The 21318-nt window shown below is 40.0% G+C and overlaps 1 protein-coding gene across 1 annotated transcript in view; it reads left to right on the plus strand.

The window, feature by feature from the left end:
• The window catches only part of Terf2ip (TERF2 interacting protein), an 8975-nt gene extending 2557 nt beyond the window's left edge, over positions 1 to 6418 (plus strand). Inside the window, exons 3-4 of the mRNA XM_033757928.1 lie at positions 4193 to 4314; positions 5170 to 6418. Coding sequence (XP_033613819.1) covers positions 4193 to 4314; positions 5170 to 5562 — 515 coding nt within the window. The 3' untranslated portion in view covers positions 5563 to 6418. The remainder of the gene's footprint in view (positions 1 to 4192; positions 4315 to 5169) is intronic.
• The last annotated feature ends 14900 nt before the right edge of the window (positions 6419 to 21318 follow it).

Genomic DNA, 21318 nt, shown 5'->3' on the forward strand with positions numbered 1-21318 from the left:
ATATTTGTATTATTTTATCATGTATCATTTTAATTATTTTAACATGTATCTGACAGGTCTTTTTTAGTTGCTATATTTAAGCTTTATATATAGTAAAATTGAAACTTGTATACAATTAAATGTTTTATTTATTTTTTTAAGAGTAGGAAAAATTTATTGAGAACAATGACTTCTGTCTAAGAAAGACAGAAGGGGGACTGGAAAGTGGGCTGCCCACCCACCCCACTTCTCAAAGATGTTTTATACAGCAAAGCCATGTGGTGAGGCTAGTACAAAGTGGGACAATACTATAAGACCCAATGGAAAATTACAAGGTTGGCATGAGGGGGGCAAAACCATGATCACCCAATAAGATTATAAGTACAGTCACCCCGGTAATATTGATTAAGTGTGGGTCAAAGCGGGGAGCAAATCACTTAGCAAGTGACAAGGATTTTCAGTGAGGGTGGGTCAGGGATATTTCCTGGAAAGGCTGGGCTCCCCGCCCAGCTGATTTATACCTACTTGGAATATCAATCACTGCTATTTATCCCCTGTGGAAGCACAAAGGTGTGGTTTCTCTCCTTTTACAATTCTGGCCTTCAGTGAATATGTCTTGATGGTCTTCCCTGTTGGCTCCTCCTGGGCTGGCCCTGTCTAACTGCCTACAAGATATCGAATTAACTTACCTATCTGCAATACTGGGAGACTCTGCTCAGCTGGCAGCTGAATTAGGGAGAAGGGAGTCCCTAACTCCAGAAGCCTGTGCCTCTGATGACCAGTGAGCCTGGACATATCGGGTGACACTTTCAGCAAGCCTCACAAGGCAAAGACAAAGCCTCCAAAAAGAAAAGAAAAAAAAAGTATCTAAAGGTCAGGAAGTACAAGTAGGAGTGGAATGCTGTCCTGGTAGGGTAGGGCAGCCCCAGTGGCCCCCGCACTCAGAGGCAGAGGTGCAAGGACGGCGTGAGCCAAGTTCAAGGTCAGCCTGGGCCACAGAGCAAGACAGTCTGAAAAAGGAAAAAAAAAGTGCCTTCCCTTGAGAAACTGCTTAACGGCACACATGGGCATCCCACAGAAGGCCTACACCCTACCTCTCCACACTTCAAATTGTCCTTTTAATTTGAAATTTATACACTGAAATCAGTGAAGGACTCACAACCCAGAAGGAAAATTAAAAATGGGCCAGGGACAGGTAATTCTCCAAATGGTCTATAAGAAAATGGAGAGATGATCCACATCAGCATCTGTTACAAAAATTGAAAACAAAGCGACAGAAAGTCTTGTTTTACCAATCAAGATTGTCCAAGATGGAGTGAGGTGGCAGGATTCAGGGCAGGGAAGAAGGTAGGAAATGGCATGCCCTTCACTGCTACTTGAACCTGCTCAAGCTGGATCTACATTTCCAGAGGGCATTTGGCAAGAGGCAGTCTGGCAGGCTGTCTTCTAGGAATCCATTCTGGCAAAATACTGGAAGCTGTTCCAAAGACACATCAAAGTGTCACAGCACTGGCTTGAAGACTGCTTGGGAACATGCTAGATATTAACAGTCCACACCACTGCTGGGTGGTGACACTATTGGCTATTAGATCAACACTGCGAGTCTTGCTAATGAATATTATTATAAGGAGAAAAAACTTTCTTATTAAAAAAAATTCACTGAGGCATTAAAATGTTTTAATGGGTTTCTTGACCCCGAGATTTTCCCCCAAGTTCCCCAGGCTAGTAAGACTAGATACTGTGAGCCAGGCGTAGTGGTGCATGCCTGTAATCCCTGCACTTGGGAGGCTGAGGCAGGAGGATCGCTGTGAATTTGAGACCAGCCTGGGATACATAGTTCCACGTCAGTCTCAATTACATAGTGAAACCCTGTCTCAAAAAACCAAAAAAAAAAAAAAAGACTAGATACTGAGTCCTTTTCTAGGAAGGCGTCTCTCTCTGTTATGCATCCTGTCAGATTCTAGCATTTAGAGCCAGGCAGAAATCCCTCTCAGCTGCCTGTTTTGAGCATGGGCACCAGCAAGCCCCCAGGGTGGGCCTGGCTCCCTCTTGCCCACAACAGCAGCCCTTGGAACACAAAAAGCCAGGCACAAACAAAACTAGCAAGATCTCTAAGTCACATGGTCAGGGAACAGCAAGAGAAACAACCCAACTTCTCCGCAGGGTCTGTTCCTAGAAGACTGTTCCCAAGTGCTTCCTGGGGGTTCTTCAGCTTCCTCCATCCTCCACGCCCCCCCCACCCCTGTGACTCTGTGCCAGTGGCACAGGATCCTTTGTCGGCCTCAAGGTCACCCCTTTAAGTGTGGGGTGAGGTTCTATTGAACTAAGGTGTGAAAAACTCAGCAAGCCCCATGCAGATGGAGGGAGGGACCCTGTTACCAGCACATTCAGCCTGGGCTCAACCATAGACTGAGCAAACTTGGACAAGGAAGGCGCCTCCGCCAGCTGCAGGACACCTACGCAACAACATTTAAAAGTTACAGTTTTAACTGTTTAAAGGTTCAGTTCGGTGCGGTGTGGTGGTGCACACCTGTAATCCAGCGCCCGGGAGGCTGAGGCAGGAGGATCTCTGAGTTTGAGACCAGCCTAGGTTTCATAGTGAGTTCCAGGTCAGTCTCAACTACATAGTGAGACTCTGTCTCAAAAATAAATGTTCTGTTTAGTGGCATTAAATACATTTATATATGCAACCATTACTGCCATATATGTCCAAAACTTACTCATCTTCCAAAACTGAAACTATATTTATTAACAGTAAATCCCCCTTCCTCTCCTCAGCCCCTTGGCAACTGCCATTTTACTGTCTTTTTTTATTGTTTTGTTTTTAGTCAGGATCTCTTGTAGTTCAGCCTAGCCTGGAATTCACTCAGTATGTAGTCTGGCTAAGAGAGGAGTCTTGATCTTGGTTTAGCTTCCTGTGTGCTGGGATCACAGAAATGTATAAATATACTCAGCTCTTGTTCTTTTTTTATGAATTTGATTTCTAGGTACCTCATACAAGTAGAATCATGTATTTGTCCTTTTGTATCTGGCTATTTCACTTAGCCTAATGCCTTAAAGTTTCATCCATGTTGTAGCCTGTGTCACAATTTTATTCTATTGAAGGGCTGAATAATACTCCATTATATGTACGTACTATGTTTTGTTTATTCATCCATCAGTGGACATTTTGAGTTGTTTCATTTGCCTATTGTGAATAATGCTGCTGTGAACATGGGTATACTGATACTTGTTTGGGACCGGGCTTTCAGTTCTAGGCATATGCTCAGAAGCATAATTGCTAGACATATGGTAGTTTTATGTTGAATTTTTTGAAGGACTGTTTTCCAATTTGTGTTTTAATATATAGATTTGTGTAATCACCACCAAAATCAGAATGCAAAACTGTTCCCTCACACAAAAAATCTTTCTCTTGCTGTTCCTTTAGTAAATTTTAGTAATTAGAAAGGGAACAGTTAAATTCTCAGAGAACAAAATGTAAAGGGAAAACAGGATGTGTAAATTTAGGAAGCCCTCATTTCTACAGATAATGTAGTGATTGTGATACATCACTTAGGTCCACCTTCAACAGCTGGAGACTTGCCCTGCCCAAAGTCCTGTCTTCTTAGGACTGCTAGCATCCTGCTGATGGACCTAGGCAAGTTATTAAGGTGGTGTTTCTATATTCCAACTCAGTCAACTTGGCAAGGCCTTCCTAGTTCCAGGCTTCTCTGTGGCTTTGGCTAAAGCCTCGTTGAAATGGCTTTTTTTTTTCTTTTTAAAATTTATTCATTGGAGAAATGCTTTTCCAACTCAATTTCTCTTTGCCCATTTCTACTTCTCTTCTGCATTTTTCCAAGATTACTCCCTAATACACTCTTTTAAATATTAATCTCCACTGCTGAATCTGCTTCTGAGAGAATCAAATTTCTGATGCATTTTTTTGTTAATTTGCATCTGTAAATATAAACAAAAAATGAATTAAGCTTTAAGAGTATTTTTATATATCAAGCATAGAAATATTATCATTATTTGGACAGTATCACTTTTTGGAAGCAAATATAAAATTAATGGACCTGCATGTTTTATGCTGTTCTTACTCTTCTGAATAAAAAACAGATGTCTCCAAATAGGAAAAAAAGTGCAGGCTCATTCCTGGCCCAGCATATGCAATATATTTTTGGTTTATGCAAAAGAAGCTAGTGCTAATCTGTGCTATTCTTCTTTTCAATAGAACCACAGAATAAGAGAACTCCAGACTTGCCTGAAGAAGAATCTGGGAAGGAAGAGAGTGGGGAAAATGAAACAGTCAAAAAAATACTTGGAGAAGGCACCCGGGATTTTGAGGAAGTTGTGGTATGTTAACTAGATTTACTGCTATTTTTCCCCCTACTTTTATTTTCCTTTGAAACTGGTTATCTTGTCTATCTTTTTCACCCACTTGAGACCCTGAAAGGTAAAAGAAGTTCAGGATAGAGGAAGAGATGATAGAACTAGAGGAAAAGGGAATAGAACCCCTGAAGCTTTTAGTTTTAGCAGGACAACCTGAATGGAAGAGGGAGAAAAATCAGAACAGAGTTACTTTTAAGCAGTGTAAAATGTCCCTCTTTGAGCACATTGATCTCAGTATAGGTTTTTCAAAGTTAGAACTATGGATTTATCTTTTAAAAACATTTTTATCTTTCTCAGAAGCCTAAATGTAATTTTTTAATTTTTATAGTAATTTTTCATAGCAAATTTAGTTTTTTGTATACCTAGATCTTTTGGGAATATCTTACCTCTTTAGTTTCCTTATGGAGTGTTACAATTTTGGAATGAAGTCAAACACTTAACAAGATGATCTAATAAACACACATATATATGTGTGTGTGCCTACATCTATACATGTATGTTTTTCCTATTCATTTTAGCTTCTAATCTGTTGAAACACTGTAGTCAATTTTAAATATACATGCAGGCACACACATACGTGCACACGTACACATAATCCCCCCCTTCCCATATACATGCACATATAGACACACGTATCTGTATACTTGTACATCCAACAAGAATAAATGTAAGAAGTAATATAGCATGTTAGAGAAACTGAAAGGAATTCAGTGTGATTGAAATGCAAAGAGCAAGGGGATGGCAGTTGGGAGAAACCAGATATTATAAAATTTTGAGATTTGATAATTGGGAACTGGTCTTCCTCATAATTTTCTGTAGGTGAATGAGAGCTCTGATTTTGAAATACATATAACTATGTGTGATGATGATCCTCCCACACCAGAAGAAGATTCAGAAACACAGCCTGATGAGGAGGAAGAAGAAAAACTTTCATCACCAGAGGTGGGAGCTGCCATTAAGATTATCCGGCAATTAATGGAAAAGTTTAACTTGGATCTATCAACAGTTACACAGGCCTTCCTAAAAAATAGTGGTGAGTTGGAGGCTACTTCCTCATTTTTAGAGTGTGGTCGGAGAGCCGATGGATACCCCATTTGGTCCCGGCAAGATGACTTAGATTTGCAAAAAGATGATGACCCTACCAGGGATGCATTAGTCAAAAAATTTGGTGCTCAGAATGTAGCTCGGAGAATTGAATTCCGAAAGAAATAATTAACAAGATAATGAGGAAAAAAACCTTGGCGGATAAATAGTTGTGATCTTTGAACTTTAGAAAGCTTTTACATCGAAACTGATGCTTATCTTCTGACCAATGCAGCTATCATTCTGTGAGTCGCAGATTTTGTAGCTGAGCAGAGTTATGTAAGAGGATAAAAGTCAAAGAAGTTGGATATATTTAGAGTTGTCCCTGGCAAGTATTGTGACTCTCTATCTCTCACTCTCTTTTTTGGTACTGGGTATCTAACTCAGGACCTTACACTTGGAAGGAGGCATGGTGCCACTGGGCTAAATCCCTGGCCCAAGTATCATTGCATTTATGAAAGAAAAATTTGAACCAGAGAAATTGATCTACTAGATAGTAATCCTTTACTGGAGTGGAAGCCCTGCTGTATTAGGGACAGTTTATTGACAGTAAAAGGAGGAAAATAAGGAATTTTAGATCTTTTCACAGAACATGAGTAAAGAATCTCCTGTCCTTTGCCAGAAGTTTATTATGGTAGATTCAAAACCAAGAATCTAGAAATATGGAAATTTGTAATTATTCCATTCCCCAGAGAGCTCTAGATTTCTAGGGTGCTTTGAAAATCCCATATTTGCTTTGTCAGCTTAGTATTTGGGTACCCTGTTCTTTAGCTTTTGTTTTCTTGGACCCTTTCTCAGTCAAGTCTCTAGTATGTGTTTCTTTACCTAACACTCAGTTTTGCCTCAAGCACAGACAAAACCCTAGAGTCTCAAGAAATATCTTTCTCTATTAATAGTAATGTGATTTTTAAAAATTTATTGACCATGGCTTTGTGCTAAAGATTGTGTTAGACTTAAAAATTCATGGATTGCTTCTTTGTTGTGTTATTTTCATTATTGAAAATAAATAGAACTTTGAATATCATAAACAAGTGTATTCTTTCATTGTATACATAAACCTTTTAAAAACCATAAAGGAGCTAACATTTTTGGCTGTTGGTAATTAGAATCAACAAAGTTCCATTTCAGAACAAACAGGCCATTAGAAAGATGCTTGTTCTTCTGGATGGAGCAAAGAGAAGATCTGCATCAGAATTGTGAGAAATAAGATGACCTACTGAGAGCCAAAAGGGAGAGAAGCCAATGAGAAACCAGCAGGTGTGTAGCAGGTAGCAGAGCCCCACCTGCTTCCCCTTGGATACTGAATGTCCCATCATGGGCTACCAACTGCAGTCTTGTCAATACCTTCTTGAGGCTTTTTGCTTGAAGCATTATGGAGTTAATACTCTGGGAGCAGCCTTCATCTAGTGGCAAGTGGTGATTAGAGAATGCATACAGCTTCTTTACTGACAGAAATCACAACTGGATATTTGATATTGTCTTGAGTGGGACTGTGATTTCTGTGACATCTTTTAGGGTTTAGGGGATCCCCGCAGAATCAAGGATAGTTGCTTGTAATGGTATATGCTTATGAATCCATCCTGTATAGACTTCCTTGCTTTGTCTCACTTCCTATTAGGTACATTTGGAACCATTGGATGTAGTCCCATTCTTTCCAGAGTGCACTTCTGGTAGAACTTGGCATCAGTTCAAAGCCCTTAATCTTGCCACCCTCCTGAGTATGACGCACTTCTAGCAATATAATGGTAGCATTATAGTAACTTTTAAATGGGATTTGGGCATTTAACTTTTAAAATTTTTATTTTGGTACCGGGGATCGAACTCTGGACCTGTGCTTGTGAGGCAGGCGGCGGAACCACTGAGCTAAATCCTGGCCTTTTTTTAGTTTATTGAGATAGGGTCTTACTATGTTGCCCAAACTGATCTCAAATTCTTTGGCTCAGACTGTTTTCCTGCTTCAGTCTGCCAAGTAGCTGAGGATATAGGCATATGTCACTGCAGTTGGCTAGGGCATCTGTTTAAACTGTGTTCTCCATTTTGATAGACTCTAGTGTTATTAAAAAGTACTGCTTTAAGATGGGTGTGGTAATGTAAATTGGAGGCTGAGGCAGGAGGATTGCCATGAGTTCAAGGCCAGCTTGAACTGCACAGTGAGACCTTGTTTAAAAGAAAAAAAATACTGCTTTAGATATGGAGATATTACCTAGGATGTGTATACCTTAGTAAAGTTACCACAGCCTACTGGCTTTACCGGGTTAGCAATTCCAGTATTTAAAATACTGTGGAGCCAGGGATTTAGCTCAGTGGCACAGCATCTGCCTTGCAAGTGCAAGATCCTGAGTTTGATTCCCCAGTACAAGAAAAAAAAAAGAAATGCTGGGTTGGGGATTTGGTTTAGTGGTGCTGCTGCCTGCCTCGCAAGTGCAACATCCCAAGTTTGATTCCCAGTCCAAAAAAATTATGCAAGATGATATAATTTATTATACCCAAATTCAAGGCATTTGTACAAAACACACCAAGACAGACTTATAAACTGTTTTGGTGTAATTTCTTTCATCATTTCATCTATCCCACTGGGAGACATTGATGAGGAAAAAAAATCCAACATAGCTAGTGATGATAGTGTAGTCCTATAATCCCAGCTTTTGGTAGGCTGAGAAGAGAGGATTGCCAGTTTGAGCCCAGCCTGGCAGTTTAGCAACTTAGTGAGACTCTGTCTTAAATTTTTAAAAAGGGCTGGGGATTTAGCTCAGTGGTTCCACCACCTGCCTTGCAAATGCAAGGGCCAAAGTTCGATCCCCAGTACCAAAAAAAAAAAAAAAAAAGGGGGGGGGGCGGGGGATTATAACTCGCACTCCACTGTGAAGACCCTAGGTTAAATCCCCCAGTGCCACACACACACACACAAAATCAAAAGTATTTTGGGGAGGGCCAGGGATTTAGCTCAGTGATTCCACCACCTGCCTCGCAAATGCAAGGGCCCAAGTTCGGTCCCCAGTACCAAAAAAAAAAAAAAAGGGGGGAACACAAATAGAAGCAAGGAAAATGGGCTGCATCTTAATGGCAAATGACATTGAGGTACAACTGCATCTGCAAGTCCTAAAGTAGAATTATTTCTCCCTTGAATTGCAGACTGCCAAATTCTTTCTAGGCTTCATGTGTATGTTGTTTTTCTGTTTGTGTTCTGCCTTTCTCACAAGGAAGGACCCATTCTATCAGAGATAAGACTCAGTCTTTTTCCTGGGCTGACTTGGGTGTTATCCAGTTTCTCAGTTTGGTCTGCTAGAACTGCCACAGCAAAATGCTATACGCTGGATGGCTTAAACCACAGGAATTTATTTCCTGGAGGCTAGAAGTCCAAGAACAAAGTGTGGGTGGGTTGGGTTTCTCCTGAGACCTCTTGTCTAGCAGATGGCTGCCTTCCAGCCTTGCCTTTCAGTGTATTCTGATTTCCTCTTCTGTTAAGGATGTCAGTCAGATTGAAGTACGGCCCATTCTAATGGCCTCCTTTTACCTTAGGTATCTCTTTAAAGGTACTATCTTCAAATATAGTCATATTTGTAGGTACTTGGAGTTAGGACTTCAACGTATAAATTGAGGAGGTAGGAAGAAGGGCACTGTTTAGGTCATAATACCCCTTCAAAGGCTAATTGGTGATTTAAGCTTCCAAGATAGAGTCTCACTTCTGCCTACTTTGACCAGTGATGGTGCTCTGAAACCCACATGACCAGGACTGCAACCAGTGTGCCAAATTGGAGACCTCATTTTTGATACTTTTGGTCTGCTCTTCCCAGGCTCCTGAGGTCTAAGGAGGAAGCAGCAATAAGCAGTTTGTTGGGTCCCCTGGGCCTTCTGGTGGATGTGATGTCTGTGCAGATGAACTGGACGAAACTGAACTGTTCACAATCTACTGTTCACTAAGCCTCCACTTCTCAGGCCAAGTCTCATAGCCCTGGGAATCTCTTGTGCAGTGACCAGGCCTCCCTAATGATAGGGAGCATGCAAATACCTTTTCAGAAACTCTCAGTGGAGGGGGATGTATCTGCTGGTGGGAGCCTGAGTTTCTGTCACCATGTCCCACTCACCATCTCCCACTGCCCCTGGAAGTCAGACTGTCCCATGGAGCCTAAGACCACTGTGCTATACAAGACTTTCCCACAGAGAGTGTTTATTTGAAAAGGTCAAATAAGAAGAAACATGCAAGTGGAGACTCTGTGTTTGTGGTGGCTGTGGCAGCAAGGCCCTGGCTCTGCTCTAAAACCCACTTTGTGGCTGTTACACCACCTCTTCTTGCCTTACCTGAGATGGATCTGTCTATGGGCTTTGATGTGGTAGGACATAGACAGGTTCTGGCCCTCCTGACCAAGATGTGGACCCTCACAAGTGATCCAAAGTGCACAATGACATGCTCATCTGCTGAAGCCTGAACAGGAATGACTTCCACATTTTAGCTGGAACAGTTTGCCAAGGAATTGCTGTGCTAGTACTATAAGCACAACAGGGCCAGCTTCATGGGGCAGGTCAACATGCATGCTTGGCAATGTGGAAAGTGGCTCACATTGAACAGAGCACTCTGGTCAATGACACCCAAGGGACAACACCCTTGACACCAAGGTTCAAGCACCCTTGCTTCCAATATAGACAGGAGCAGGTTCTGGAAAGCAAGAGGAAAGAGGTGAGGGTGTGCACCCTGAAGAGGAAAAACACAGAGATGTGCCAGGACAGTGTTACAGTGTCATTAAATTCCTAATGGATACACTGCTGATGAAAGAGAAGTTTTATGAACTCCAAGCTTCTGGCTATGAAATATGAGTACAAGACCCTTTTGCTGTAGGTGGCCTGTCTCAGGCAGAAGCATACCCTATAGCAAAACAAGCTCATTCAGTTCCTGACTCACTGATGTAGTTGAGCAGGATCCTTTGGGTGAAGAGAAAAATCATTCTGATGTTAGAGAGGAACTCAGTACATTCTATGACCCAATATACCTGGTAGTACCACTCAGTGTATGTCCACTGCTCAGGCCTGCACTCAGCTCCATTCTCTGTCTACAGCAGCTCCAGTATCTATATCCTAAATACTGTTGTCAGCTCTGATGTTGCTGAGCTGGCTCCTACTTGCCCTTTGGCTTCCCCAGGTGGGAGCATAGAAGAGAAGCTCCTAGGGGAGGGGCCATACTTATCTCAGGCAGATGATTATGGATAACCCCACCATCTCCTGCTAAGGGTTCTGAGCCTTCAAAGCTAAGGACCCTACTGTCTCCTAGAGGGCCCAGGAGGAGCTGGCCAGACCAGGTCAATAACCTATTCTACATTAGTACGCAGAGCTGGTCTTGGAGAGCCAGGCCACAGTCCCAAGTCACTCTGCATTGGCCCAGCATAGCCACTCTGTAGAGGCTGGGGCTGGGCAGTACCTTTGATCAGGAGAGACTGAGTGTCCCCTGGGCCTGCTCATATACTACTTTTGCTTTTGTTTTGTTTTTTGAGGTAAGGTCTCGCTATGTAGTTCAGGCTGGTCTTGAACTCATTATGTAGCCTAGCCTGGCCTCCACTCATGGTGATACTCCTGCCTTAGCTTCCCAAGTGTTGGGATTAGACATGCACCACCATGCCTGGCTTCCCTGGTCCTGTATCTCAAGGTCTGGTGTGGTTGAGGTTTCATGGTTGCTAACTCTGTAGGCTGTTCATAATCAGAAATGTTATTTGGACTATTATCTCTACAGAGATACACATTGGTATCTAGGGAAGACATTCTAGACAGGCAGAGATTTATAAACAGACTTTAAAAAGAAAGAAAAGTTATAGAAAGTACAAACATAAAAAGCCAGGTGACTTCTGGGAGGATGGCAGAGTGGTGAGCAGCTGAGAAAGAGCCTCTCCAAGATTTGGTGTCTTGACACTGGAATATAGCAGCACAAGGAGGAAAAGGAGGGAAGGGGGTCCATAAGACCATGGAAGGATCTGAGGAGAGAACTAAAGTCTACAAGGAGAGTGAAGAGAAAGACTTTAATGAAAAGGAGGGAGGTACCAAGCAGCACTCTGCCAGAGCCCAGACTCTTGGAGTGGCATGTTGAACTCGTGGTGACTGTTGGTGACCCCATAGGTCTCTACAGAGAAGCACACCAGTAGAATGAAGCAGTGGACACACTAGACTGTAGTGGCTGGTGAGTTATCCAGGTTCAGACTTCACTCAGGAGAGGGTGCTTGGCTGGTGGCCATCTTAGAGAGGGGCCAACTGAGCTTGGAACTCAGAACAGCTGCGGATGGATTCCATCTAGTGGCTCCTGGTGTCTCAGTGTGGGTACCAAGTTCAAGTTAGCAGGAGGTCATGCAGCTGAGTTGAAGCTGGCAGGAGACACATAGACTTGTTGTGGGCTTGAGGAATCTGGTTTCAGCCTCATTGCCAGAAACCAGCCTAAACTTCAGAGGAACTGATAGGGCAGACTGTCTGAGATTATCCACTAACCCACTGTGAAGCTGCAGCTAGCTTGCTGAGATTAATGAGTTTGGCTCTGGATTCTCTTTGCTCACACTGCCTGATAGTGACAGCAGAGACTGTTGGATTTTTTCTCTTTTTTTCTTTCTTTCTTACCTCCTTTATAGTTCTTGTTTTGTTTTATTTTTTCTTGATTGTTTGAACATGGTTTCTGGATTGTTGTTGTTCAGTTCTAATTTTTATTTTTTCCATTTCTCTTTCCCACCTGTCTTCTTTACCAGTTTCCTAAAGTTTATTGTCCAGCCTTTCTTTTGATCTCTCACTCTTCTTCTATTTCTGTTTTTTACCCCCTTCCCCTTTTAAATCTTCTCCCCTAAGGGTAAAATTGCCATATTAAGGGCTACAGTTTGTCTTTTCCTAGGCTGTATTTGATGCTATTGTTATTGTTGATTGTACTACTTTAGCCAAGGTGAAATAACTGTGCCAATTAGTTTTTCTTCCTGGTATACCAAGACTGAGATTGCCTAAGTAAGGGTCAACAAACAAACAAACCTATATGCCAGTGGAAAAGAACTGGCAGCTGGCCCAAGTAGGAGAAATTGCTCATCCGCAATAAATTGAAGAGGTAGGATCCTGCAACAGATTCAAAGCCCAAAATCTAGCTACACTTGGAAGATGCTTTTGAGAAGTAGTCATTTCCTAAGGGTTTGAATACTAGCAGTAAAGCTACTCACCACAAGCAATTTGCAAGCATCAACTCAGGAATCAAACTTAAAAAAAAAAAGAAAATGAGAACACACTTCCAACAAAATGCAACCCCTACAGACTCTCAGCTCACCAAAAGCAAACCTCATGGACGATGAAGTAAAACAATCAGAAAGCCAACTGCTTCAACTCTCTGAAGTGGTAACAGCAGAAGTAACAAAACTGATGGATAAGTCTGTAGAAAGAAAAAAAAAATCAAAGCAGGGGTCAGGGATTTAGTTCAGTGGTTCTACCACCTGCCTCTCAAGGACCTGAGTTCGATCCCGGTACCAAAAAAAAAAAAAATAATAAAAAAAGGAAAGAAAGAAAAATCAAAGCAGAAATAATTTCCTAGATAACTACAGAGATGGTGACCAAATAAAACATACAGATTAAAGAAAAGAAAAGAAAAAAAAATAAAAGAAAAAAAAATTTCCTAGATAACTACAGAGATGGTGACCAAATAAAACATACAGATTAAAGAAAAGAAAAGAAAAAAAAAAACCTCAGGAACATGATGGAAACCATGAATGCTCAGCAGGGAAAGAAGTAGAATCCATGAAACAGAATCAAACATATCTAGGAGATTAAAGTATATGGAGGGCTGAGGATTTAGCTCAGTGGTTCCACCACCTGCCTTGCAAGCACAAGGTCCTGAGTTTGATCTCCAGCACACACACATGCACACACAAAAGAAAAAAAGTATATGGAGCAGAATGAGCCAATGTGAGGACAAAATATCAAATATAGAAGACAGAATTGCAGTTAGCAATCATGAAAAGAGAAATTTCTTAAAAATAACAAGGGACCATAAGGAATCATTCCAGCAGCTGCTACATGATGCAAAGAAGAGTAATATAAGATGGATTGGAGTCAATGAAAAAGAAGGAGCCAGCACAAATGACATGAAAAGCCTGTTCTTAGAAGTAATGGCAGAAAACTTCCCTAAAAGGTGTGGGGGGGGATTTTACATACAGTTAAAAGAGGCATGTAGGACTCCAATTAGCCAAGATAAAAAATTTCTTCATGTCATATAATAGTCAAGATTCCAGAAATTCAACACAAGACAGAATATTAAAAGCTGTTAGAGAAAAGAAACATAAGACCTATAAAGGAAAGCCCATAAGAATCACAGCAGCCTTCTCAACACAAATTCCTAAGTCAAGGGAGCTTGGAGTGAAGTATTTCAAGCCATAAAGGAAAACTCCAACCTATACTGATGCACCCTGCAAAACTATCCTTCAAAATTGATGGAGAAATAAGATACTTCCATGACAAAGGACACCTGAAGAAATACATGACCACCAAACCAGCGCTCCAAAGTGTTCAGAAGGATATTCTAGAAAGAGACAGAAAGGATTACAACTCTTTGAATCACAGCAGAATGAATCCAAAAGCAAGGCAAGAAATTAAACAGAAAAGGAAAGAAGGAAGCCAACATCAGGAAAATAACAAGACAGAGTTAAAACAATACATATCAGTTATAACCATCAATGTTAATGGTCTCAATTCACCAATCAAAAGAAACAGACTGGCAGAATGGATCAAGAAGCAAGATCCAAACTTAATGAAAATAAAAAACAAGATCTAACAATATGCTGCATACATGAAACACAATTCAAAAAACAAATTCATAGACTGAAAGTCAATGGATGGAAAACAATATTCCATGAAATAGGAACACAGAAAGAAGCAGAGGTAGCTATTCTATTTGCAGACAAAGTGGATTTCAAACCAGGACTGATTAAGAGAGACAAAGAGGTTTACTACACCCTGGTAAAGGGAACAATCCAAGAGGAAGAGATAACAATCATAAATATGCACCAAATAGCAGTGCACCCAACTGTACAAAATAAATATTAATGGACATGAAAAATCAAATAAGCACTAATTCAGTTGTAATGGGGGACCTCAATACCCCACTGTCACAAATAGATCAACTAGACAAAAAAAAAAAAATGAAATATTAGAATTGAACCAAACTTTTGAACAAATGGACTTAGTCGATGTCTACAGAGTAATCCACCCCACAACATCAAAATATACATTCTTTTCAGCTACACATGGGATTTTCTCCAAAATAGACCATATACTAGCTCATACAGCATGCTTAAGTAAATGCAGAGGAATTGAAGTTATTCCATGCATAATATCAGACCATAGTGCAACAAAATTGGAAATCAATGGCAAAACAAACCACAAGAACTTCAGAAACTCATGGAAATTAAACAACACCCTTGAACAACCAGTGGGTCACAGCTGAAGTTAAAGAAGAAATCAGACAATTGCTACAACTAAACAATAGTGATAGTACAATATACTGAGAGCTCAGTTTTTGTTTTGTCTTTGTACTGAGGATTGAACTTGGGTCCTTGTGCTTGTGAGGCAGGTGGCAGAACCACTGAGCTAAATCCCCAGCCCCTAAACAATAATGACAGTACAATATACTGAAACTTATAGGACACAAGGAAAGCAGTCCAGAAATTTATATTGGTGAATTCTCATGTACTAGCTCATGCTTAGGTAAATGCAAAGGAATTGAAGTTATCCCATGCATAATATCAGACCATAGTGCAATGAAATTGGAAATCAATGGCATAACAAACCACAAGAACTTAATTTACTCATGGAAATTAGTGATTGTTTTTGTTTGTTTGTTTGTTTGTTTTGTTTTTGGTACCATGGATCAAACACGGGTCCTTGTGCTTACAAGGCAAGTGGCAGAACAACTAAGCTAAATCCCCACCCCTACTCATGGAAATTAAATAACATCCTCCTGAGCAATCAGTGGGTCATAGATGAAGTTAAAGAAGACATCAGATAATTTCTACAATTAGATGATAATGATACTACAACATAGCAAAACTTATGGGATGAAATGAAAGCAGTCCTACAAGGGAAATTTATAGTGGTGAATTCCCATATCAGGAAAACAGAGCAGGCTCAAATAAACAGCCTAATGTTGAACTCCAAGCTTCTAGAAAAAGAAGAGCAAGTCAAACTCAAAGCTTGTATGAGAGGAAATTATAAAAATCAGAGCAGAAATTAATGCAGTGGAGACTAAGAAAACAATATCAAAGTATGAATTGAACAGTTGGTGCTTTGAAAGATTAAATAAAATTGACAATCCCTTCGCCAACCTTATCCAAAAAAAGACTCAAATTCATGCAATTAGAAATGAAAAGGGTGAAATCACAACATATCCTGCAAAAATCTAGAAGATGGTTAATACCTACTTCAAGAATCTGTATTCTAATAAGATGGAAAATACAGAAAAATGGACAGATTCCTAGATACATACAAATTACCAAAACTGAATCAAGAAGATATAGAAATTCTGAATAAACCAATAATAGCCAATGAAATTGAATATGCAATAAAAAACCTACCAACAAAGAAAAGTCCTAGCTCTGATGGATTTACTGCTGATTTCTACAAGAAATTTAGAGAAGACCTAAATATCAGCACTCCTCAAACATTTTAATGAAATTGAAAGGGAACCAAACTCCCAAATTAATTCCTGGAAGCAAGCATTACCCTGATTCCAAAACCAGAGAAAAATGCCACCAAAAAAGGAGAATTACAGGCCAGTCTCCCCAATGAACACAGATGCAAAAATCCTCAATAAGATACTGGCCAACAGAATGCATGAAGATTATACACCATTGGGGCTGGGGATTTAGCTCAGTGGTTCTGGTGCTTGCGTCTCAAGCACAAGGACCTGAGTTCGATTCCCAGTACAAAAAAAAAAAAAAAAAAAAAAAAAGATTATACACCATAACCAAGGTGGATTCATCCCAGAATACAGGGATTGTTCCGAATATGCAAATCAATAAATGGAATACACTATATTAACAGAGCCAAGGACAAAAACTACACGATCCTCTCAATAGATGCAGAAAAAGCATTTGACAATTCCCAACACCCATTCATGTTAAAAACCCTACAGAAAATTGGTATAGATGATCTTTATCTCAATCTGATAAAAGCTATCTATGAAAAACCGACAGCCAACATCATACTAAACAGAAAGCTTTCACTCTACAATCAGGAATAAGACAAGGGTGTCCACTGTCACCACTCTTATTCAATATTGTTCTGGAAACACTATCCAGAGCAATTAGACAAGAGAAAGAAATGAAAGGAATAAGGACAGGAAAGGAAGACATTAAATTATCATTATTTGCAGATGACATGATACTGTACATAGAAGACCCCAAAAACTGCACCAAAAGACACTTACATTTGATAACTAAATTAAGTGGCATAGCTGGATGCAAAATGAACACTCAAAAATTAGTAGCTTTGCTGTACACGAACAACAGACTCATGGAGAAACAAATTAGAAAAATAATCTTTCACAATAGCATCCCCCAAAAATGAAATACCTAGGAATCAACCTAACAAAGTAAAGACCTCTACAATGAAAACTACAGTACTCTGAAAAAGGAGATTGAACAGGATATCAGAAAATAGAAGGATATCAATTATATTTGGATAAGAACCAATATAGTGAAAATGGCCATACTTCCAAAATTGTTATACAGATTCAATGCAATCCCAATAAAAATCCCAACAGCATATGTCACAGAATTAGAAAAAACAATCCTAAAATTCATTTGGAACCAGAATAGAGCTAGAATAGCAAAGGCAATTCTGGGCACTAAAGGCAAGGCAGAGGGTATCGCAATCCCTGACTTTATACTACGAACGATCCCCAGTACCAAAAAAAACCAAAAAACAAACCCCCCCCCAAAAAAAACAATACTACAAAACTACTGTGATAAAAAACAAAAAACAAAATAAAACAACAACAAAAAAAAAACAGCATGGTACTGGCAAAAGAACGGATCTGAGGATCAGTGGAACAGACTAGAGGATGGAGAAACAACTCCTGACATATTCACTTACCTTATCGTTGACAAAGAAGCCAAACACCCTCACTGGGGGAATGATAGCCTCTTTAATAAATGGTGTTGGGAAAACTGGCTTATACCAAAGATTGAAATTAGATCCCTAACCTAAAATTGAAATGAATCAAAGATCAAAATATTAAAACAGAAACACTAAATCTGTTGAAAGAGAGGATAGGTAGAACTCTTGAGGACATAGGAGTAGGCAAAGACTTCATAAACAAAACCCAGACTGTGGGCCAAGGATTTGGCTTAGTGGTTCTTCCACCTGCCTCGCAAGTGCAAGGGCCTGAGTTCCATCCCTGGTACCAAAAAATAAAACAATACAAAAAAACCCAACCCAAGCCGGGTGTGGTGGAGCATGCCTGTAATCCCAGCACTTGGGAGGCTGAGGCAGGAGGATCACTGTGAGTTCAAGACCAGCCTGGGCTACACAGTGAGTTCCAGAGCAGTCTGAACTACATAGTGAGACCCTGTCTCAAAAACAAAACAAAACAAAACAAAAAACCCAACTCAGACCACAGGGGAAATACTACAAAGAATCAACTGGGACTTCATCTTATTAAAAAGCTTTTGCACAACAAGAGAAACCACCAACAGAGTAAAGAGACAACCCACAGCATGGGAAAATAATTTTACCACCTAATCATCAGTTAAAGGACTATTATCTAGAATAGATAAAGAAGTCGTAAAAATCAGACACCCCCCCCCAAATTTAAAGACCTAATGCAAAAACAAGCATCTGAAATGAAAAGACACTTCTCAGATGAAGAATTAGAAACAAATAAATATATGAAAAACCGTTCAACATCACTGGTCATTTGAGAGATGCAGATGAAAATAATGCTGAGATTCCATCTCCAGGAAGAATGCTGCTATCAATAAATCAATAAAACGCTGGAGGGGCTGTGGGGATAAAAGAACCCTTCTCCACTGTTGGTGGGAGTGTAGACTGGTACAACCACTGTGAAAATCTGTGGAGATTTCTCAAAAAATAAAACTAGAGGTTCCATTTGGCCCTGCTAAAGAATTAAAAGCATCCTACCACAGCAATATACACACACCCATGTTTATAACAGTAGTTTGCAACAGCTAAATCTTGGAAATAACCCAATTGCCCATCAACTGATGAGTGGATAAAGAATATGTGGGTTTTTATGCAACGGAGTACTACTCTGCCATAAAGGATGGGCTTCTGACATTTATAGCTAAATGGAACCATATTTTGAAACCATATTCTTTAAGTGAAATAAATTGGACATATATGTTTAAATACCTCATTGTTTCACTGGTGTGAGAAACCAAAAGTATAAATAAGGACTGAAATGTATAATGGATGTTGGGATATAGGAAGAAAGTGTTCAAATAGGAAGGGGAACAAAGGAGGAGGGAAGATATTTAATGTAAAAGATTCAAAAACAGGGCCTGGGATTTAGCTCAGTGGTTCTGCCACCTGCTTTGCAAGTGCAAGAACCGGAGTTTGATCCCTGGTACCAAAAAGAAAAAAAGATTCAAAAGCAGCCTGGCTGGCCCAGCTTGGCCTATGATGATGTATGTCAATTTATAAGTCCCAGGTTGATTCTGCTTACCCAGTATGGGTGGGAGGTGAAGAAAAAGAAAAAGTGAGTAGAAATTGAATTAAACATTACAGACTATATCCATATATTGGAATATAATGTCATCCCATTAATACACCAATTTTGTTTTTAATTGTTAGTTAAAATTTTTTTAAGTTAGTGACAAGCCTCTTCCATATTTCAGGTAAGAAATTTTCCACAATATTTCTGAAAAAAATCACAGAATACCTGCCTCATTTGTACTTGCAATAAACCTCTAAATGATTTGCAGCTTTTTTTTTTTTTCTAATTACGTATGAAGAAACAGAATTGTACTATGGGTCCATTTCATTAATTCCTCAGCCTTAAAATAGTAAATTACCAATGTTTTTTGTTTGTTTGTTTGTTTTTGTTTTTTTGAGACAGGGTCTCACTGTATAGTTGAGACTGACCTGGAACTCACTATGTAGCCCAGGCTGGTCTCGAACTCACAGCGATCCTCCTGCCTCAGCCTCCTGAGTGCTGGGATTACAGGTGTGCACCACCACGCCTGGCCGGTCCAATGTTTTTTTTATCTAGACCCCATCCATTCTAACTTTCTCCGAGGCAATTTTACCTTTTCATAGAGTGAATTTGATCTTAGGCATTTGTGTGTCTATGTAAAAGATGAAGGATTTTATTGACCACAGTTATGAATGTTTTGATTTAAAAATTCGGAGTGTTCTAATACTCAATCCCAATCCACAGTGAGCTCTAGTGAAACTAGGCACAGACTTCAAATTAAAAAGTAAAAGATCTAAAAGATCAGGGGCTGGGGATTTAGCTCAGTGGTTCCACTGGCTGCCTCACCAGCCCAAGGACCCAAGTTTGATCCCTGGTACCAAAAAAATAAAAGAAAGAAAGAAAAAGTAAAAGATCAGATGTCCAAGATGTATGATTTAGCACTCATTTCCTCTCTGCTTTGTACTAAATTCTGTACAAGTCAGTCATGTACCTACCAGTGATTACAAAGTCTCTTTCACAAGGATAATAAAAAAAAATAAAGCATGTTGGGGAAAAAAGATAAAAGATTAAACTGTATAAAACCCACACATGAGGTCCTAAATTCAATCCCCAGAATCACATAAATGCTCCTCCACAAAACTATGAAACCTCAATATTTATGAAACCAGTCTCCTCAGAAAGAAATACATTGGGTTCCACTGCCTGCCTTGAAAGTACAAGGTCTTGCCAGGGATTTAGTTCAGTGGTTCTGCCACCTGCTTCACAAATGCAAGGTCCCAAGTTCGATCCTCGGTACAAAAAAAAAATAAATATATATATATATATCTGAGTTCTTCAAAGGCACTTAGTGTTGTAGATCTCTAATCCAGCTGTTTTCTAAATGACAACTTTTTGATTGATTGCAGTGCTGGGATGGAACCTAGAGCATCCTCTTGCTAGGCAAGACCTTTACCACTGAGCTGTGCCCAGCCCTAGCTGTCTCCTTGATATTCAATGTGGTAGGCACTTGCCTAGCATACACAAGGTCCTGGGTTGGATTCCCAGCACCAAAACAGCCCCTCCCCCTAAACATTAGCCTGTTTCCATTGCTTATAACTGGGAATGGACTTTGTATTTTTTCTTTTTGGGAATTCGGTATTTGCATATAGATATATGAGAGCTCTTCAGAATGGGACCCACATCTAAATAGAAAGCTCATTTATGTTCCATATACACCTTATACACACACTTGTGGGCAATTTTATACAAAACTTTTAGTGTGGCTCCATTTTGTCTATAACCTGTCACATAAGATCAGGTGTATCATTTTCTACTTGTGGCATCATGTTTGTGCTCAAATGATTTCAGGGGGGATTTTACATTTTTGATTATACTCAACCTAGCTCGTCTTTTTTTTTTGGACCTGGGATAGAACTCAGGAACTTGTGCTTACAAAGTAGGTGGTGGAACCACTGACCTAATTTCCCGACCCCAACCTAGCTCATCTTATCCCCATTTTGTACCTGTGGACCTTAAGGGTGAAACCTGGAGTCAGCTCCCTAAGCCTTTACAGTGACTGCTGATCCCATGCCATCACCATACACGTATTTTATATGTAACCATAATTCTGTACTTTCTTAGGGGATAAGAATTTTCTTTTCTTTTCTTGAGACAGGGTCTTGCTGTGTAGTTTGGGATAGGCCTGAACTCACTAGCCCAGGGTGGCCTCAGACTCACTGCGATCCTCCAGCCTAAGC

The sequence above is a fragment of the Fukomys damarensis genome, unplaced genomic scaffold (genome assembly GCF_012274545.1).
Source record: "Fukomys damarensis isolate Sample0158 unplaced genomic scaffold, DMR_v1.0_HiC HiC_scaffold_32, whole genome shotgun sequence".
Lineage (NCBI taxonomy): Eukaryota > Metazoa > Chordata > Mammalia > Rodentia > Bathyergidae > Fukomys > Fukomys damarensis.